The sequence below is a fragment of the Pelecanus crispus genome, chromosome 13 (genome assembly GCF_030463565.1).
Source record: "Pelecanus crispus isolate bPelCri1 chromosome 13, bPelCri1.pri, whole genome shotgun sequence".
Taxonomy (NCBI): Eukaryota; Metazoa; Chordata; class Aves; order Pelecaniformes; family Pelecanidae; genus Pelecanus; species Pelecanus crispus.
The window spans coordinates 18779382-18793437 of NC_134655.1; the positions used below are offsets into that span (position 1 = coordinate 18779382).

Here is a 14056-nt window from a genome sequence, read left to right on the forward strand (position 1 = left end):
TTATCACTGTATTTTATGTACATACAAAGATATAAATTCTTACACATGAAAGATAAGCCACAATTTAGGAAAATTTCCACAACAGATAATCTTAACAGTTCATTTAACAAAAGATTACTGTAAAATCCATGGAATGGGCTAATCATGTTCTGAGTAACAAGCTTCAAATTATATAGATTTTTCTAGTGCCTAACTTAAATTCCCTTGCAAAAAAAATGAAGTTGCACGATAATATTTAAAAAATAGTATCTTTTGAGGATTATTTTTTCTGTTTTGACATTAGAGAAAGCATTCTTTTCAGTCTAATCTTTTTACCTGTTCATACAGAATGTGTTTTATTCCAGGAATACAGATTTTTGTTTGTTTAAAAACAAACAAAACCCACTTCTTTTTTCAGTTCAACACAGATTCTTTTTTCAGTTCAGCTTCTGAATTTCTTTTTCGGTCAATTCATAGAGAAATACTCTCTGTAAGAGCATTATAGATCAAGACTACTTCATGAATGTATTCATATTTCATGCTAATTAGTCTTTGTACACAATCCCTTTCCCTGATGTGCCTAGTACATGTGTCTCTGTCTCAACTGCTCGTTAAATGTGCTATAGTTTATTTGAGCACTGAGACCGAAATAGACATTTCAGAATACAAAACTGCCTCTCTTCCTCTGCTGTGCTTTATAAAGCTGCTACAAACAAAAGCTCCATTTCCCTTAGAAAAACAAGGCATATAGTAGGAACAGAATGTACTAACTACTAACAAGGTTATCGCACAGGAGGCTGGAATCCCAAACTTGTTGAATATATTTATGTGGGTAACACACACTTGTCTGTGTATGACAAGTAGTGATCCTTACTCTTTTCTAATGGGGACCTCTGAGACACCAAATGCAGGAAAAAAACTAATGCATGCCCGTGAGAGTTTACCTGCCCTTGATTTTCTTTACAGTCAGAGTTGACTCTTCCACCTTTCCTCTTCAAGATTTTCCTTTTTAAATTCTAAGAACTCAGGTCTAACAAATTAATACATGAACTCGATAAGTTACCACCTAAAATTCAAGACATTATAACTAAGACAGCTCAGTCACAACGTTGTTAAAAAACACATACAAGAGACCTTTTAAGATAATACACAGCTGTTCTCACTCCATATTTTTCCTTCCAAGCCTTTAACACAAAACACTGCTCTACAAGTTCAGCACAACCCCAACACCAACCACACTTTCTGAAAATCAGTTCTTAGCATTTCCAAAATCAGATTTTTATGTATGAAATAATATATAAGAGGTTCGTTAATTTATGAATTTTTTAAGCAGTTCCCAAAGTTTACTGAAGGAATACCAACAAATACGTAAAATTACTCAAGCAGCAAAACTATCATACTTCACTTAAGTGGAAAAACTATGATAGTAAACCTGACATACTTCAGAAAAAAGAAAATAGCCTTCCTTAAATTCTACTGCTGAAGCTTTTTGACAAAATTACTAATTTAAACTTGCAGTAAAGCTCAGCAGCAGGGGCTTCTTTATTAATACTCTTCAGAAACACTTTCAGTTCCACAGATTTCTTAACCAAACGATGGTCTTACAGCAAGCATAGACACATGTGACATCCTCTACAATCTCAGTTTCACACTTAGCACTAAAAAAGGCAGATAATCAGCATGTATCTGTAGAAGTAATACAGTCAGGAAGTACTAGCACGGTTTATTATTTTGTATCCTTGGTCCTCAAGTCTCCAGTGGGGAAGACTAACTTGTCCTAGTGACATTTCAAAAGGGTTAAACGGTTCTAATTAAACTAAAACTGAAGGAATCACCACCACCTTAGAGCATTTGACCTGGTTTCAGAATAGATATAATGATGATTTTGAAAATGAACTCAATTTCTATAGCAATTGTGTGGAATACATTATGATATACCTCAAAGCAATCAATGAATAAAGCTAGCAACTTTCAAATATCCCAGACCTCAAACTATTTCCCATCTGTCTCTTAATCTGAATATAATTTAATTCACATACAGACTACTTGTATTTGCTTTTCTGAAGCTGCAATTACTACAGTTCTTTATGTAATGCTAACCAAGATAATATCCAAACTATTCAGTCTGAACCCTTCTGATACAACACCAATGTTACGGAAAAAAACTAACTTCAACTACTGCACATGTAAAGAAAGCAAGTTCCAGGAAAAACAAATAGGAGAACTAGGAAAACTGCATCTATCTGACCTGTCCCTCATTAATGTTTTTCCCTTCTGAATATACCACAAAGCTTTAAAAAGCAGAGTCCTAGAAGAGACATAATTAAAGTGTACTACAGTCCAAGATCACCAGTAAAATTCCTGCACCTGTTCAACTCTATGGCATGATCATTCTGAAAGTATTATTTATATAAGATTTTACAGGAAAACAAGACAATACAGAAAAATAACACAACTGAGACTGATCTTAACTTCTGAGGAAGTCTAAATAGATTTTTTTTTTTTTTTAAATGTAGGATATTCTTCATTCACTGTCACATGATGAAAATAACTCTACAGTCCCAAACTGGGGGGAAAAAAACCTACCAACCCAAAAAAACCCCACAATTCAATTCAAACTCCCTGTATGTTTCAAAAGAAAGTCTTCACAAAATTTGAGTGTTCCCTCACATTAGTCCACCAAACTTGTGGTCAAAATATTAGCATCAGCAAAGTCATTTACGGAAAAATAGCCTTCATTTGTTCTCAGTAATATTTACAAGAATGCCTATCTGTACATTTCAGCATACAACATTGTGTTTTATCATACAGAATTAATGTTAAATGCCATCAACACAGAACTGTCAGGCACTCCCAAGTAAAGCAAGTAAAAGACTTTTTTGTTACAGTGGTTTTTAAATACAAATTTAGGAGTGAATATTCAGCTTCTGATCTACTTCCAGTAAGTAAGTAGTCTAAGTGCTAGCAGGTCATACCAACAGTACATCTATTTTACACAGTATGGTTTTTCAAAATAAAATATATGTTCTTTGTGGCTCAATGTTACAAATTACCTTCCACATAGAAAAAGAACCATTTAACTTCTTGAAAGGTAAGTGTGCTAAAATGTTATTTGAAATAAAATACGAAGAACTGAAATTTATAAACATTGCCTCCTAATTGGAAGCTTTTGTTTGTTTTGGCCCTTTCAGAATGCTATTCTCATTTCAGTCCTTTTGTACTATGATGCATGAAATGGGTACCGATGCTCTTGAAATAAAAGACACACACTCCCTTCAACAGGAGCAGGTGCTATCGAACAGCTACCATTTGCACAGTGGCTTCCTCGTATGAAGACATTTACACAGGAACACACATACAAGTAATTCTTGGGAGGCCTCATTTGTGATTCTCCTGCACAATAGCCCAGCTGCAGCAAAACCACACGCATCATTCCTCAGGTCAGTTTGGAAACCGTGCTTCTCTGTGTAACTATTGAAAGATTATTTATAAAGCATAACTATTAAGTAGTCAACTTTTGCATTTAAGCCTTAGCACCTGATGCAAAACTGAATACAAAAAAAACACATGCGCCTTTTCCCCCCCTCCCCCCCTTTTTTTTCCTCTTCATGCTTTAAACATAGCGAGACTGGGTATCGTTATCTGGTACCAATTGCCCCTGACACTCCTGGGCAGAAAAACTTTTATTTCATTGGTAATTATATTCAAATATTCTTTTCCTTAATCAGGTAATATATTCTTATGCATTTACTGTGATTGTTGTTTGAATAATTCTAAGATCATTTAAGAATCAAAAAATGCATATGAATATATATAAAAATACAAACATAGAGACACATATCTAAATCTATGCTAAGTGGTAATAATTTCAGGCATCAGTTTATTTAAACAATGCAAAGGTTTTTCCACCCCTGAATTTGACAGTTTACCTATTGGACAAATCCAGTTGGGAAGGAAAGGAAAAGATGAAAAATGGCAAACTAATAACTCGCTCTTTCTTCTTTACGATACTTGAATTTACTCTGTTGTTGAAAAAGAACAACAATTTCAAATACACTGACAGATGAAAACAAACCAGCCTGCTTCACTTCTGTGTGAAACTGAGATATGAAGACTGATTACCCAAGCATGCAATCTAACTAAATGAAATTCCTGTAAGATACAGAAACACTGCTGACCCTACACTGTGAATCAGCATCCTCCTTCGGCTTGGATTCATACACTTCTGAAAAGGAGAGGCTGAGGAGGGAAAGGAAACAAACATTCACACCCTGAATTAACCAGAAGACCAAGGGAGCCACCTGCAGTTTGCAATCCAGAAACAAATACACTACGAGTTGCTGGGTTTTCTTCTTTATTTTGCCAAAGCAATGCATATAGCTGAGCTAGTACAACACACCTGTGCTTAATACTAGAGATATCTGTATTAACCTGAAGCTTGTTGTCTCACGCCTACAAATACAGCTGTGTTACAGAACTTGGGCCAAAAGCAAGTCCAGTTAAAGCCCGTAAAAGTTTTACGTTCTCTGGTGAATTTGATCTGGGCTTCTTCGCATATCAAATTCAGATCCATTTTTTAAAAGCACTAATCCCTTTTCCTTTTCTTTATAAGTACCAAATGTAAATGAATGCAAACACTTTTCCTTCCAGTTTAATGGTGTACCGACCTCATTCTTTGGCTGCTACTTATCTCTTCACTAAGAAATAGCTGAAAAGTCAGATCGACAGAGCTTTTTTCTCCCCACTAGAAACGTTTCATTACGTCAAGCAAAAAGGAAGGGCTGATTATGAAAGATGCGTATTTCATATTGTCATTTGTCAGTCAAGAATAACAGTGAACACAAGCTTTGTAATATTCACAGAGGAACGCTGCACAGAGGTAAAAATCAATCTTGAAATATTACATCACTTCAATGGCAGAATATAAACTTGAAAACTGCATTTAATGCCTGCAAAGGTAATTATTTCAATGAGAATGCTAGAATCTAAAACATTCATTCTGATCAAAGAAAGAACACTACCTGCTTCAGCAGACTAACTGGTCACAGAGGGGGTTAAAAATAATAAAATTAATGTCAGAAAGACATACCTGTTAACTAGGGGGGCAAAGGGAAGGAACAAAAATCAACTGAATCAACAGTATCTACTGAGTTTCAGCGTAACTAGCCTGTCTGTCTTCCTCCTCCTCCTCAATATCTGGCAGAAGTATAAATACCAAGAGTATAAGTTACTCTAGAAATTTTTAAAAAACCCTGCAAAATAACACACCATCCTTTAAGAATGGGTGGTTTCGCAGAGGGGGGAAAAAAAAGCAGCACACTATTTTCTTCAGGAGATCAAAAATCAGCCTGCTTTATGTCACATATAGAATACAATAGACATAGCTTTAAAATGCCCTTCCTGGCTAGGTGATTTGGTAGTCAGTTCTACATTCCCTTCTTGCATAAAGGTACCTTGCACAATTGAAATTAGAAGGTACAAGAAGGTTCAGAAGACAGAAGCTATTGTGAACATTCAATGGCTCAATAAGTAGCAGCAAAAGGGCCTCACAGAAAACTCAGTGAAGACTGCACATGGGTATTCCACGTGTGAACATAACGTGAACATCTTCTACGTGATGTTAACGAGTAAGACTATGCTATTTACTTGCACGTGGATATTACAGAATTAACATGTTAATAGTATCAACAAAATGTGTTCAAACCAGAAGGGTTGTTTTAATTAAAGCCTAATAAAAAAGGATATTGCATCTTCCTGGTTTATATGATCTGATTTGTTCAACACACATAAGAAATCAAACATAGACAGTTATGTCTTTCATATTGCTGTACTATAGAACTTTTGGGGGAAGACCAATTTCAAACACTGAAGAAGGTAAGGTGTTCAAATTTTCTGGCATGTTTTCTTAACAATGGAAAATATACATTTAAGGTATAATAAGGTGTTCTTGTGGATACTGCAAGCAGGGGAAAATAAAAGCTGAAGTGGGTGGGGATAGCAGCCCACCTACATTCTGGCCTTTAATTCACTATTCCAAGAAAGCTGACATTTAGACCTCAAATGCCGTGTTTCCACAGAAAGTAGGTGGCAATCAAAAGAGTACCGCAGCTCAAGTTTTAATAATTCACTTTAATTAGAATGTAGTCATCCAAGCACTTTAAGGCAGGGATGAATAACGGACGGAAATTTTACTAGAACTGAAGGAAGTCTTGATAAGCAACAAATGCAAACAGAAGACGCTAGTATTTTATTTAAAATAGTTTTTTACCAGCAAGCTAGAACAACCCCAAGCAGACTTAAAAGGAGGAAAATCTCCCCTGTAATATCATACAACTTGTGGTGAAGAACTTGAGATGCTGATGACCTGCTGCAACACCATTTGACCTTCACTCTTCAGGGGGGGACATAGGATGGGTGAGCACAACATCAGAAAAAAGAAAGGGTGGATGATAAGAAGTTCATGTTTGAGTGTTAGTATTAACCTAACTGGAATAATGGTGTTCACTGTATTTTGATTAGACTTAACACTTTAACAAAGTACAAATAAATGTTGAAGTCTCTGTATAAGGTTTGTATACTTTTTGTTCATGCAAGACATTGAGTGCAACACCTGCATACATCTATCATACCACCTTTGTGTGGTAACAGCCAGCTAGATGGAAACCTTCATCTACTTTTAGAGCCAGCCCCCTCACTATTTCTGACAAATTTAAAAAGAACATTTACCTTACAATGTTTACAATAAACTCATTTGGATTATTGTCAATTGTTATCTATTTACAGTTCTGCACAAGTACAGTCTCCTGAACTGTTTACAGTCTAAACTTTATAGCCTAAAAAGAAACTATTTATCACCTTCAAATAAGCATTATTAGTAACAATAACAAAAGAGGATTTTAATATCACCACTGTAGTTAGTGTGATTTAAACATCACCTTTTTCTTAACCTCATCATGTCATACGCTATGCCTTCCTCAGAAGTAATGCTGTCTCCCTGGACTGTTCTTCAGCTTTTTTGGTATGTTTCTTACGCTCTTAAATTTTTCCAGCAACCTTTTGATACTACTTTCAGTTGCCCGTTTCAACCCTCTTCCTCCTCAACCAACAAAACAACTTTAGATACTAAAATCCGGGCACTGACCCAAAACATGAACAAGTTAAAACTAAATTTCAGTTAATCCTAGCAACATTTCACTAATTTTTTGTGATTACTAATATTTTAAAACTGAACTACAGAGGAGTCCTAAAAGTTGTTCACAGAGGGAGATATCAAAGGTAGGACTGGACAGCCACCTAAGTTTTCATATTGTAATTACTAAAACAAGACCGTATTAAAATAAGCTATTTAACATATTTTATATTACATATACACTATTACATTATACATACACAAATAAAAACCTCAATATTTTGTTCACGTTTTGTTCAATTATAGTTTACATGCAAGTTTGTATTTTCTCTTGTCCTTTCTCACTCAAACTCCCATAATGTGAACAATACAACTCAGCTATTAAAACCTTACTTCAATTTTGAAAATATATCAAAATGATTGTTGAATTGTGTTTTTAAAGTCTGATCATAAAGAAGCGACAGAACCCTGATTGAGAAGTTTTCCCTTGAGGTAAGTTGGATGGATAATGAATTCGGTACTGGAACAATCCCAGTAGTTACAGACTATTATGTACTAATTACTACCTTTACAGATCTACTGTACACATAATTAATTTCTTCAGAGCACCACTATCATTCTTGACTGGCAAAATACACAACCTAAATTACAAGAGCCAGAAATTAACATGATCCTTTAGGGAGAAGGCATTAACTTGCTTTGTAGTGTTTTGCAATTAGACTATCAATCAAACAGTGAAAAGTGATTTTGATAGCAGCAGGCCTGATACATTGAGTATTGTTACATTATTACAAAGTTATCTGAGGCCCCAAGCATATGATATATCACCACTTATCTACAGAGCCATAACATTTTAATCCTTTACCTGCTAGAAGACACTTCATCATACAATTATATATGTATTTAATATTCAAAAAATTAAACACCTACATAGGGAGGTTTTGAGATCATATTCCACAAAGCATCACAGACATCGCGGCTGCTGATGGTGGTTTTTTTCCCCTTACACCCGTAGGCAAAGATAAAATTTGATGTCAGTTAAGGGACAAAAGCAAAATTTAGAAAAAGAATGTTCTAGCTGCACAAAATAATATGACCTGCTTAAATGATTTCAAAGATTTGCTATTAGGTAGGTTCTTGTCAAGAACACTAACATTTTAAATGCTTCGTTTTAGTGTTGGGTTTTTTTAAAACCATTCTATAGAAATACAAACATACACAACCCCAACCCCACCAATACTTCCCTCACTAGAAAATTACTATTATGCATTTAATCAAAAATATGTCATTTTTTTCATTCTAGAATTTTGGCAGTGGGACCATCTAAAGACATGCACAAGCAGGCATTCTTAGTTGAGAACGCACCTCATCATTTCACTGTGCATCAACAGAAATTAACGACTTCAGATCACATAATAGACTCACAAGGACAAGGTGTATTTATCTGATCGCTTGGGTCTCCTCTCTTCAGTTATTAAGAAATACTGCAGGGTTCACACTATGTAATCCAGATAAGGAGGACTGTTCATTGAGTTCATTTCACATTTTCTTTATACTCCTTAAACTGGAAAGGATTTTTTTTTTAATTAAGAAAATATTTTTGTGATCACACAAAGCTTAATATCAATCAGACAAGTTTTAAAAAGGAAGAAAACCTTTTAAGGTTTTTTTGTAAAGGTTATCCTACTTGTTTAAAAAAAAAACTTGTCTGAAGAGACTGTTGCTTGCAGGTAAGATTTAACTGTTTTAAAAATAAGAAGATACAGTTGAGCTAACAATACCTCAGTAGAATTCCTTCCTCTTGCTATTTAAATATCAAAACACAAATCAATCCATGATAAGATTATTTTGCAAACCAAATACTACTGAGCCTGAAATTTTCAAGTCGTGACTCAAAAACTATAAAAAGATGATGCATGTTTTCACCAGCAGAATCACTGCTTTCACTTTAAAGCAATGCATGATTCACAAAATAAAATTCTGGATGATATCAGATTCTCTCTTGGAATTAACCAGGTCAAAAGAAAACAAGTAACTGATTGGAAACGAATACCATCTTTACCCTTTTCCTCTGTGCAGCTACAGAGGGAAATACGCATCTATGCGTTCCACTGCCACCCACAACGCAGTAACTGTCCCACATCTTAATAGCGCCCAACTCATTAACAACCACCACAGTTGCCCATTCATTTTCAAGCATGCCTGATCTGCAATATTATTCACTTGCCAAAATGGCCTGTGAGACTATAATCGTTGTCTCCATCTCTGCATCTGGAAGCACAGTTCCATGCTCAAAACACTCATCGAAGACCTTTAATGAAAATTTGAAGCCCTGGAGTCCATTTGTCAGGATTATTCTATTAGGATCATCTGTATTTCTCTTGAAGAAGAATGGAGAAAATCCTTTCTGACTGTACTGAGACAGTGATAATAAGATCTCAGTTAACTTAGTTCAAACCCCAAGATCTCAAAATCCTGTCAAGTCCAAAAGGCAATACTTGGTAATGTTTCTATTGCTCCCTGTACAACAGATGTTTTCATAACTGTGCTCAGCAACTTGATTTCACAGACCAAATACTGCGGTTTGACTGTTAGTGCTGATTTGAACCTAACTAAATACATTCTACATATTCACAGGGCATCAGTATTAAATATCTAATGTTACAGTAGCAAGTAAAGATTTAACCTTACGCATACGTTTTAAAAGAAAGTTTGGATCTAAGTATAGTCGAAGTAAAATTATTTTACCAGTCGGGGATCATTCCTTTTTGTTCCTGGTGCTCTGTGACTAAACATTCTTATGTTTTAGAAGCAGCTAACTGATGAATGCAATAATTTGTTAACTAATGAAAATTGTGCTTCAGAAGTGTCTTATTATGACTTCTCCCCACATACTTTTGGTCTCCAAAAGTACCACTTCCCTGCAGCTTTGGCATGTCTTCCTTGAAAACAGGCAGTACTCAGCGAGGCAAACATTAAGTTATTCTTCGATTATCTTAAAACAAAACTGTGTTAAATGAGGAAAACCCCCAAAGTTTCATTCTCATTGTGCCAGAGAATCATGAATAGAATTCATGAATAGAATTCAGAGGTTTAATCAAATTTGAGTGCTGCAACCTATATAGAATTACGAATTTTTAATAAGTGTGTATACTATCGTTTGTTTTACTTCAGTTGCTATTCCCACTGGCATTCCAAAATGCCATGAAATACAAGATAGTAAACACTCAATCTTCACAATTGCTTTTGACAATTGTCAGTTTTCTTCCACTCATCCATTTATTTGTTTTACATGCTGACTGTGCTCTTGAGAGAATATAAAATGCATTTCTATTTGTCTTTCTATCATTCTCCTGTAATATATTAGGAGACCACACCAAGAAATGGGACTAAAGCAGAAGAGAAATTTGATCCTAGATTATGCTTTAAATAAGTATTTTGGGGATTAATGAGCTGCCTTGTGGCTGGTAAGACAAAAGGTGAGAAAGAATGGTGAATATCATCTAACGTTTCCCTTTGCAGATAGCAGTTGCAGAAAAAAGTCGCTTGTGGAATGCAATTATTTCAGCCTGTACTGCAACTAAATGCTCTGAGACTCTTCTTGACTTCTAGTAGGTTTTCAAGTTTTAAGGAAAACTTGAATTCAAAGAGAGACAACACTTTCTCTACTAGTTGGCCAATTAAAATTTTAATATCCCGGGTAACATGTAGTAGCATTTTTAACAGTCTTCCCATCCTTTGTTATGGCATGTTATTTTCTACAACCATTAACCGAGAACAACATAAGGAAGAACAGGAAAAATACCTGCAAGGCTATCACCACAGTAAGCTATTTGGAAAATTTCTGTTGTTCATAGTTTTAGAACTGTGCAACAAGAATTTCCTCTCCTATGAAACTGACGGCTATGTCAAAATGTCAAGAGGGTTTTTTCAGCATTTTTAATGAAGAAACTTCTCAGAAATTCAGGAACATTTCTTCAGATTTCTGATGAAAGAATTCACCTCAAGGCAGAAGCTTGTCGTTTTCATTAAGAAGGGTCTCGTTCCACTGGAAGTGTTATCTGCTGCTAGGGGTTCTTTCCCTTAAAGGTTTTCCTGTCTTGCTTTCACACTAAAGCCAGTGACGAACTCCACATCATTTTAACCTCACTGCAATGCTACGAACCAAGAATCTATCAAACTTCAGTACGGAAAAAAGCATTAAATTACTGCAGATGATGCTTTTGCATTACTGCATGTACTATCTGAACATTCAGAGCAGAAAGTGGGAAGCATTGTAAAAGCAGAATACTAATGGCTCAAATTCAGCAACTACTGAAAAGAGCATGAGCTCTGAGTGAAAGAACTGTATATTTATCTTATGAAAAACACAGCTATGACTAATTCTTTGAAGGGGTTTCTAAAGAGCACAGGAAAAGACATATTCAGAAATAACTCGAGGAATCTACTCAAGAAATGGTTCAGGAAAGTTATGGTCCTCTGAGAGACCATCCTAACCCTGAGTTAACTTTTCAAACACTGTATTAGTAAAAACTGCAGTTGTTATTCCTGAAATTCAGGCAACAGCCAGGATACCACAAACCCCTACGTGCAATACAAGTTAATTTTGAAGTAATAAAATCCTCAAGTAATTGATAGAAGTAAGAGCATTCTAGTGGTTTGAATTAAATAGAAGACTCCCTATGGTTAAAATACAAAGCATCACATGAATTGTTAGTTCTCAAGGCCAAAAAGTTAAAGTAAAAAAACCCAGCAGCACAAAAATGCTTACTGACAGTACACACATTCACTTCAGAATCCTAAGCGTGTGCTTGCTTATTCAGGTCTGACCTATGAACGTTTGATACATCTGACTCCACCTTCAAGAACTGCACATCCCTAAAGTATATTGTATTCTAACTGGTTGATAAATGGACAAAAGATCTGTAGCTAGATCAGGAATTCATTCTTTCAGTATCTACCACTTCTTGGACTCTAATTTTTTGGGCTTCCTCGTTAGCTCCTGAGTAAGTTATTATTGAACCATGCTTCAACAGTACTTGCTTCTTTTCAGTGCCTGAAACAAATTACCAGTAAATGGCCACATATGAAATACCGATCAATTGACCATTAACCATGGATAATAATGAAAAGACTTGAAGAGGCTGTGTGCAGCTTCAGAAGTATTCAAAGACCATTTGAAAGCCATGAAAAGCTAAGGATGGTATTAAAGTATCAAAATCATAACCAATATTCAGCTGTTAGTAACTGTATTCCCATCTCAAGATATAAATATTATCATCACATCTCCTACTGAAGGAATTAAGTGTTTGAGAAATTAATGATTTTTTTTCATCTAAAACCAACAGCAGAAGAGCTATTTACATGACGTACTGAGCAGCCTCAGTTATACTTGACAGAAAGCTCCAGCATAGTTTTTATTCTCACTGTATTGTTCTCTCTAGTAGTCAAACAGACCCATTTCACACTGTGTTCCAACAAAAAGTCAGTAGACTGACACTTTCCCATGGTATTATGCAAACAGTTTAAAGAGTGTGCACTCACACATTCAACCCTTTGATAACTAACTTACACCATTCACTAATGACAGTAACAATGCAGTTTAACTGTATACAACTTGGGGGGGGGGGTGTACTTCTTAGATTACACAACAGAAATTTAAATACTAATTAAAGGAGTATATTTAAAGACATTTTTCTTAAAAGAGAGCTGCATATAGTGTTAAAAAAAAGCGAAAGCAAAGACTAAGGACACAAACCAACAACTCTGAAAAGAACAGTGGTTTCAACCTACATATTCTAGAATCATGACAGTAGGCATATTATAGAGTTGTGATTTTGTGATTCAACTGCATATTGTAATTGCTACATTCTAAGTCTTACTTGTAGAGGATTTTGATTTAGCAGAGTGATACAAGCAAGTAAATTTTTGTTACATAACATGTGGAATATCTAAAAGAACCTGACAACTTAACAGTTCCTGCAGCTAGGAATATTAATGCAGATGAGCTTGATTTTAGGATTAGAAATTAAATTTAATTATAATTTAATTTGAAGAAAATTCACACCTGTCTGCAACATACGCTGCACTTTTAAAAGGTATTATTACAAAAGGTGCCTCCCCTCATGCTGGAAAGTGAGGGAGGAACAATTCTTGTAACAGACTGCTACGCTTAATAAAAACATACATTTAAATCATGTTCCTGCTATAAAACCATTATATGAATTCCATGGTATCACACAAAGCATAACAGAGACTGTCATTGCATGGTTTTAAAGTTAATAAAAGCATAATGCAAAGTAATAGAAGAACGTACCTTTCATTTGTGTTCCAAAGGTAAGCGCTAATTTTGCAAACAGTTCCGGGTTTTCAAATTTATCTTCTTCAGCTTTTACCCAAAAGCTGTTTTCTGCTATCTCTTGAGGCTCAATCTGAAACAAAAATGGCATCTCCAAAGTTAATAACTAGTATTTTCAACAGTCAAGTTAAAGCCAATGCTACTAGACTTTTGTGATAATTGGAGCGAATTAAGTTTAGGTGTGTTCCAGGTATTACGTTCTCTTAAAGATGCTTCCTGAACAAAACACAATCAGATGAACTGCCCCCTATCTACACAATTATTTTTATTATATTTCTCCCATTCAACAAGTTTTCCAAACAGCCTTGATAACATATTAGCATCTGGGATTGAAAGTGTTCTAGCTTTCTCTTGATTACTTTCTAGACGGTTCCCAAATTCTTCACCACTGATGCATCCCTGCTACTTGAGAACTGTAGAGGAACAGTCTTTCTGACACTGCCAAAGTACAGAATACCTTATTTGCAAATGATATGTCAATGTGGACCTTTCAGTGACTCAATATTAAGTCTGTCGGAAGAGCTGTCTTTTTAAATATCAGAAATAATTTTATACTTCATATCATTTTTGTAATAGTTTTCATTTTTCAA

The 14056-nt window shown here is 35.1% G+C and overlaps 1 protein-coding gene across 1 annotated transcript in view; it reads right to left on the minus strand.

Annotated features, from left to right (window-relative positions):
- DIAPH2 (diaphanous related formin 2) overlaps positions 1–14056 on the minus strand; it is a 249543-nt gene that overhangs the window by 174733 nt on the left and 60754 nt on the right. The window contains exon 19 of the mRNA XM_075720412.1: positions 13425–13539. Within this exon, the coding sequence (XP_075576527.1) occupies positions 13425–13539 (115 nt within the window). The remainder of the gene's footprint in view (positions 1–13424; positions 13540–14056) is intronic.